The sequence below is a fragment of the Larimichthys crocea genome, chromosome XVI (genome assembly GCF_000972845.2).
Source record: "Larimichthys crocea isolate SSNF chromosome XVI, L_crocea_2.0, whole genome shotgun sequence".
Lineage (NCBI taxonomy): Eukaryota > Metazoa > Chordata > Actinopteri > Sciaenidae > Larimichthys > Larimichthys crocea.
Genome location: NC_040026.1, coordinates 7,887,511 through 7,895,768, shown reverse-complemented (window position 1 = coordinate 7,895,768; position 8,258 = coordinate 7,887,511). Strand labels below are relative to the sequence as shown.

Here is an 8,258-nt window from a genome sequence, read left to right as displayed (position 1 = left end):
TCATTTTCAATACTTTTTTTATTTGTGTTGCAAGTGCTATACAAGGGTGCAATTAAATTATTTCTGTTTCCAAATGAATACAATAAATAAAAATCTCTTTACAACTGAAACATCTAAGATGGAAAATTACATCAAATACATCATATTTAGTATCGCTACACGTGTACACACAATGCATGTCTTTTTTTACAAAAAACCCAAAATTGCATGGCTTAAGTTGATGGACCATGCCATGACAACTTCCTTAATGGTTATTATAACAATGAACATATAGGTTCAGCTGTACAATCATAAGTTACTATACAATCCTCAAACTGGTCACCAATATCTGATCAAACATTATCTCAGTAAGTGGTACCTCAAGTTTTTTTTGTCCTACATGTGACTGGCGTTAACTGACATTCGTGAGTTGGAGTGGTTGGATAGTAAATCAGCTCCATCTGCTAGTTAATGTATTTGGAAACTATGGAAACATGTTTTGAGAGTTAAAACAAACAAAAACAACTCATCAGGTTTGTGATTTCAGAATAACTTGCACTGATGTAACCGACTGGGGACCAAAGAGAGGAAAGTAAAAAGATCAGATAAAGGAAATAAAAAAAACGGGAAACAGTTTGAGCGTGCAGAAACGTGAAGGGATGAGGGAGAGGGGAGAAAAATAAGAAAACATTTTGAACAGTAGTACATTATTTAGCTTCTGTTATAATGAACACTGAGGACTTTTTGTCAGGGCTCTGCTTCTTTCACTCTAGTGCTCCTTACAACCTGGTCATTAGCTGAACGTCTCATTAGCTTCTGTCCACCTTAAGATGGAAGAGCCAAGAATCCGGTTGCAGATCTAAATAAAAGATATTTGGGGAATTATATTTGGGTATATGTTCACCAAATAAATATCTGTATGCAATGTGGAAATATCTCTCTCTCTCAAAACATCTAAAAAAGGACTTACTCCATGTTGCTTTTCAGCTGATGCACAGTGCGTTTGTCCAGGTAACGGCAGAAGAGAGTGAGCAGGTTTGAGGGCAGGAGAAGCGGCTCCACCAGCGAACACTGGGACAGCTGCCCTGCCACCTGGAATATTATGTCAGTCCTAAAAGATGACAGATTTTAACATTAGTGTCCCTAACAGTGTGAAGATGTAAACTTATCTCTGATCATGGAATATTAGCCTTAAAATCCTCACCAGGTCTCAAAGTCACCGATGCTGGGCTCTAGAGGGACACCTGAGGACAACAGCTTCTCTCCTTGGGACAGGAGAGCATATAGTAAGGACAGTCCAAACTGAAAGGAAGAGAAGTTAATGAGAAAAAAAAAAAAAAAAGAAATCAGAAAGTGATGACGCAAATATAAAAGCCAAGCAGCAACAGAGAGCGCAGACCTTGTTCTGACATGCCAGCGTGAGCGACTCGTATGTCGTCAGAGACTCTGCAGTCAGATCTTTGAGGACTCTGATGAGTTGGCTGAACGTCAGGCCTCCAATCACATTTCGAAGAGGTGGGTAAAGCACTGGAAGGGCCTAAAAGAGGATATTACAAAAGTGCATTAATTTCCTTCCATTGCTACACAACAAAACAAGAGCAGATAGAAAAAAAAAAAAAAAAAAAAAAAAAAAAAAAAAAAAAAAAAAAAAAAAAAAAACTGACTGCAAAATAACTCCCCTACCTCTTCGGTATCTCTGCTCATTAGCGTAGGTAGATTAGAAGTCACAATTCTCAAGATTTTCAGTGCAGTATCGTGTTTAAGGAATGGGAGCAGACGGGCGACTAGCCTTTTGCCTTTTGAGACGAGCATGAAAGGAAGAAACTCCCCTCCTGAATCTCTACATCAAAACATTTGAGACAATTCATGTTCATCAAAAATGTTAAGTAGAATGATATACAGTAGCTTCATTTCTGCAAGCAACATTGACACAATATAGATCATGTCTTTCAGGTGGCGATGTTTATAACTCACAGGGGATTGTGGTGTTGCAGCTGGGAGTAGATGTGCTCCACCTTCCTCTGTGTCTTCTCCATCAACCTTCTTTGTTCTGCTTCAGACAAGACTGTGGTTTTCATCCTCTCCGTCTCCTCGACCTCCAACAGAACTATGAACAACTGCAGAGCAGAACAGACGTGACTGAGTGTTGGAGATGGTAAAATAAAGGCCTTGCGTTGCATCGAAACTAAGTAACCAACCAGCAGGTACCTTTTCAATTTTGCTGAGGATCTCTAACCGCTGCTGTCTGATGTCTTTTTGTTCCTGTGATGTAGAAATAAGTCTTAGAAGTGTATTAATCTGCCTCCCTGATACTAAGATGCCAAAATCAAAAAGAGTCACCTCGAGTGGACCGTGAGCTTGAACCGCATGAACAGCACTGATGGCACGACGTGGAGAGTAACATGTGGACACAGCAACTTGACCCAACGAGCCTTCAATGTGCACCACTGGAAGAGCAAAAGACTTTTTTTAACCTGAAAAAACAAAGTTGGCTGCAGCTTTTTTTTTGCCTGGACTACTATATGCAGATTTCCTTTTGGGGCTGCATACCACACCAACAACTTTCACCACAAGGTAGGGCTGCATGTATGTAGTCTGAGAGGCAAAACTGAGGTTTGTTGCTCGATAAGCTTGCGTCTCATCTTGTGTGGATCAGAGATTTTAGTAAGAGAAATCAACCCAACACAATAAAAAAAAAAAAAAAGGGACAAAAATAGGATTTTGAAAACTGAACATTATTCGAAGACACAACTCTCATAAAATGTCAAATAATAAAGGTGAGGAGGGAGAAACCTGGAGTGTAGGAGTCAGTTTTCATGATGTAAGGTGTGGTGAGTTTTGGTGGCTCCCTCTTGCCCCTGATGCCCAGTTCTTCCTCTGCCATCTTAGCTTCTATTCGCCTATAGTACTCCTAAAAGAAAAAAGAAAAAGTTTAAATATGCTAGTCATTAAATAGCTGAATCTTTGGTCCTGTACTCAAGAAGTAGCTTTTCTAATAGAGTAAAGGTCTGTTATTTGGCTCAAAAGCAACCATGAATAATAATTTAAAAAAGAAAAACTACACTACAGCAAAGATTTCCCACCTGGTAATAGTAGTCCTCAAGGTATGGATGCTCACTTTGCAGCTGAATCATCTGCAGCCTGGTGATCCACTCCTTCTCTTTGGGGGTCATGAGATTACAGTAAGGATCCCAGCCCTCTGGTTTTCTACAAACAAGTCATATTTGTATAAAAATTAAACAGATTCACAACATGACAGAATAAGTTATAAAGATCTTATAAAAATCTTAAAGGGACGTAACACCAACCTTTGGTATATACGTTGTTTTTGAGTAAGTAGTCGTTTATGTTGGGGGTGGAGCTGGGTGACAGGGCCGGGGTACCTGTGGGTCAGACAAGGTCACATTTAAAAAGTACTGTGGATGCACAGAACACTCAGTTTCCACGTTGGTGTTCTCAGTTTCATATAATCAAAGCGTAAAGATGCCAATTTATGCTATCCATCTTTGGTTAAACCACAACCACAAGGTCAACCCTGTTTCCTAGAAGTTTATGTTTGTACCTTACTAAAGTGTTTCCATAATTACATTGTCTCTGAACATAATGCAGGCAGTAATTATGTTGTCACCGCCTCCTGTTGTCTTTAAGTGAATGAAACACTACATTTATGTACCACACTGGACAAACAAAGTGCAGGAGTGTGACACCAGAATCCACGGCTCGCTTATAGACTTCAGTCTCCAGTGTAGGCAGCAAAAGCACTTTGATTAAGGGAAGGGAAAGGTTGTGATTTCAGTTAAATGCTAACAAACAAAAATGTCACTACTGACTTTTGATATAAAAAAAAAACAAAAAACAGACAACTATCTTTCCTTAACCTTAACCAAGTGCTAAGGTTGGCCCAACATAACCAAACCTATTGCAAGACTGCCTGTTTTGGCAGAAAACCAATAAAACAATTTCCTTATTACATTAATAGAAAACAATGTGGTCACCGTCCAGTTTCCCTGGCGGAAATAAATGATCAAATAAATTGAACCTACAATCTGCAGTCGCATTCTTTCATGCTGAAGTAGGTTACATTCAGGCCTCAAGCAAAACTAGAGCTTTACCCTCAACATGAAGAGTCTGTTAATAAATTGTGTTAAAAAATATCCCAGTCAATATCTGTGCATTAGTTCTTCAGATGTACAGCTGCATCTTTTATCTCCAGAGGGTAAGGAGCTATCCATCCCCTCAACTTTATCTTGGAAACACACATCAATGGCAGGGATTATATGTAGCATTAATGTCAGGTTGATGAAGAGTTTCATATACTTGTGAGGGATGAAGTCATAAATGTTCTTGTTACTCAAACTTTACTGACAAATATTTCAGGCCACAACTCAAACATCATCACACAAACCTGATATGTTGCACTGAATTAGATGAGGGGCTGTAAAAGGGGGACGGTCTTGGTGAGTTGGCACCAAAGCGAAGTTGCATCATCTTAGGAGTCAGAGACTGAGGAGTGGAGGGGCAAGGCCGATTCGGAGGAAACATGAAGCCCCCAGTCTAATTCAGAACAAAACAACATCATGAGTCACGACAGACAAGGAGATTTACTCTGTTCTCTGCGATACATCTGCTGCTGGCTTTTGACGCTTCAGAACAATTTATTTTGGATTGAAACCTGATTGTAATGTTGCCGAGGGGTTAACGGTTGACGTGAGAGGACTGGTGATCCTGGCATCATGGGTACATGCATCTGCAAAAGAAAACTAAGATTCAGTGACAAGTTTGGCCAGGCCACCCATGACAATGAATTAGGGAATAGTTTACAAGAAACTTCCTGGGTTACCTGGCCAGGAAGTCACTGCTTTTTACACTTCATTTTTTGCATGAATTAAATAAATGAAAATAAATAGAACATGTTAATCAGTAAGCTTTAGAGGTGCTGGTAGGCAGACTTTCATGCCTTCATAGAACCCAGGCTAGCTGCTCCCCTACCTCATTTACAGTCATTATGCTAAGCTAGTTTAACCCATTACTGGCTCCAGCTTCGTTAAATCACACAGACATGATCAGCAAGAAAGTGAAAGAGCCGAAATGACGCACTGTTTTTCCTTTAAAAAGGAAACTATTATCTGGTAAAATGGATTCTCCACCTGAGAGGGGCCTCTGTGGCCAAACTGTCTTCTGGGGTACGCTCCTCTGGAGTCCCCTCTCCTGCCCCTGAAGGAAGAGACAGGATATGGCAAATCCAGGAAGTTGGAGGTCAGGTGCTGACCTCTGTGACCATCAATCACACACACTATAGCACTGTCCTAAAAAAACAGAATAAAATAAGACAGCTATTTGGTTAAGGAACCCACTGACACAGATTGTTACATGTGCTCTTTAGTGATCCTAACCTGAAGTATTGATCCTGAGATTCTTCTGGTCTTTCTGGAAGACGGTGACATATACTGAAGGGGGGCGGGGAAATCATGAAAGTAAATCAGTACAAACATAAAATGTAACAAAAAGTCTTTAAAAGTGGCAACTCACATCATCTTCAAAGGTATTTCGATTCATGGTATTCCCACAGTCCACTATGGCGCTGTCAAGACCCTTAAAAAGCAAAACAGATCAAAAATTAAAGCTACAATGGAGGTAAGCTGTCAAATCCCATTTCAAACTGTAAATAAATCAACATCACCTTCAGACTTGGTCGCCCCTGCACTATCCTCATCACAGCTGGGTCTTCAAACATTTGTCCCCTGCCCAGCCCTCCTCTCTGTCCCCTACCTCTGCCACGCTGCCCCGGCAGAGCCCGAGGCACATACTGTGGTTTGTGCCTGGGAGGGGATGGGGAGCTGTGGTGGGACGGTGGTTTGGGATCTGGTGGCGGTGGCGGGAGTGGTGTTGGTGGTGATAGAGGCGGCTCTCCGAACTGAAGGAGGCCGCTGCTGGGGTCCTCTGTGGTGCCGTGTGTGTCAAGATCTACAATACAGATACAAAGTCTGCAGGTAGCTTTCACCAAGTTGTTTAGCTGTAGAAATATGATTCTGCAGCATTAAAAGTTGAACTGAATTCAATTTAATCAGCCCTTTATATTCTTTAAATGTATTGTTAAAGAAAAATATTTTTGTTTCCCAAATGTTCCTTTTCATTTCAGCCAGCTGGAGTCTGTGTTTGTTCAACAGGCCAAGGATCAGGACAAGATGTTTGTTCATATTTGTAAGTTAGATAATAAAAAGACTTAAACAGCAAACTAATATCTGTTGTTCAAAGCTGATTCAGACTGTTTTTCTGGGTCAGTGTGACCGTCTGCTCTGCCTGTGATTCATGGCTGACATTACTGCTTTATGCAAGGTTTGATTGGCTGGCTCCATAGATATGGGACACAGTGTTCAGTTCAGTTAATACTAAACTAGGGCCCGTCATCATGAATCCAAAAAAGATAAATTTCTCCCTTCGTGATTTACAGAGTGCATCTGTACGCTGTATTGATTGATCAGTTGGACTTTAATGAGGAAAAAAAATAAAGTTTTGGTAACTGACAACATTAATCTCCATCGACATCTCTTTTAGGTACAGTCTAGGTAGTACAAGTGCCTGTGTGGTAAATTAGGCAAAAGTTGTTGCTACAGGTAGGAACTGGGGAACTGTGTCTCTCTGCAGGTTTTTTGTCTGATCATAGCATTTTGGTTTCATATTTAAGAGCTTGTTTTTATGTCATTCCTTCAGTACACCCGGCTTTTGTAAGTGTTTTTTAATCTGCATATAAATAAAATATTAAACGCATACTTCATTTTTAGCACCACTTTGCATTGAAAATGTCTTCAAGTTCCCTCAGTTGGCTTTTTTGTTGTTTGCCACTACAGTACTGATATGTTTATTAATTTTAATCAGAACAAAGTCAATGCCTGAATGTACATTAAACTGACTATATGACGATGGAGCCAGAAGCCTGTTAGCTTAGCACAAACACTAGCCTTGTTCTGTCAGAAGGTGACATAACTGGGACCAGAGTCTTACAACTGGGACCAGAGTTTTACAACTGGGACCAGAGTTTTACAACTGGGACCAGAGTTTTACAGTGTAGTTGTCATCAGTGCACCTGCTGCAGAAGCAGACTCCTAAGGGAGGCAAAAGGTTTAAGTCTTTTTTAGATACTCTGGTTAAATTATAGAGTAAAACATCTACACACCCATGCCAAACGTCTCCTCATTGTAGACGTTGATCTCCTCATCCTCCTCAGCCATGGCCTGCAGGAGCCCACAGTCCATATTGGTCCCATCCTCTCCATCACTCCAATCCTCTCCATTCTCGGGCCACTGAGGCTGAGACAACTTTTCAGCCTCCTTAGTGGTAGTATAAATATAATAAATATATCATGACTAACAAAGAAGCCAAAAGACAAAGAGCCAAGAGATGGTAAGCAACTCTAGAAAAATCACTGTATTCCACCTATTTACAAAAATGTATGGTTTTCAGAGGTATTGTTGTAACATCATGTTATGGCATCAGACAGTTTGTGTACATATGCTTCTTCAACATGCAATGAATACTTGGTGTGCCTGCTAGCACGCTGTGTGTGCCTCAAACTGGCAGTGCAGCGTGCCCAAATCAATACTCACACATTAAAAAGCAGAGAAATGATACTTCACTTACTTGTTGCTGTTCTTCTGAATCACTCATTGTTTGTTTTGTTTTATTTATTTATGTATTTTTTCTAGCCGACAGGTGACGGTGACTTTCCTCTCCAGGTTACCTGCTTTCTTCTTTCAGACAGCGAGGGAAGCTCATTAACTTTTAAATGAACTCACCTGTGAGCCGCTGAGGCGCGTACACGTCAACACGCTTCACGTACCTGTCACCTCGCCTCGCCCGTGCGCTTCAACTTTATAAATATTTGATTTTTTGAATTTGGTAAATAATTCATACTTACTGACTTTCTGTTCTATTTCAATGTTTGTGCATATTTAGGATGCTGGCAATGATTTTAAAATAGTTTGTCTGGGTGACAGTGAGCAGCGACATCTAGTGGTCAAAGTTTACTTCAGATAAGATAAGATGGACTTTACTGTTCCCACACTGGAAATTCACTTATTACAACAGCTCACCATACACAATAAGATAAGAAACAAAGCATGACTAAACATGAATACATTGAAAATAGAAAAAATATACATAACAGAATAATATAGAATATAATAAAAAAAAAAGGAAACCTTGGCAATACGTATTGGATCATGTATTGAATTGTACAAGTGTACCTAATGAAGTGGCTGCTGGTTGGTGTATATCATTAT

The 8,258-nt window shown here is 40.1% G+C and overlaps 1 protein-coding gene across 1 annotated transcript; it reads right to left on the bottom strand.

Annotated features, from left to right (window-relative positions):
* patl2 (PAT1 homolog 2) lies at positions 1-7,801 on the bottom strand. The gene is made up of 19 exons (XM_019270323.2): positions 7,618-7,801; positions 7,154-7,307; positions 5,660-5,943; positions 5,509-5,571; positions 5,373-5,426; positions 5,127-5,285; positions 4,652-4,726; positions 4,385-4,533; positions 3,288-3,362; positions 3,063-3,186; positions 2,773-2,890; positions 2,320-2,426; positions 2,188-2,241; positions 1,954-2,096; positions 1,663-1,819; positions 1,379-1,516; positions 1,184-1,281; positions 950-1,090; positions 1-838 (listed from the first exon to the last, which is right to left on the bottom strand). Exons 1-19 carry the CDS (start codon positions 7,642-7,644, stop codon positions 805-807), a joined length of 2,154 nt encoding a protein of 717 aa, XP_019125868.1. The 5' UTR covers positions 7,645-7,801; the 3' UTR covers positions 1-804.
* Positions 7,802-8,258: the final 457 nt, after the last annotated feature.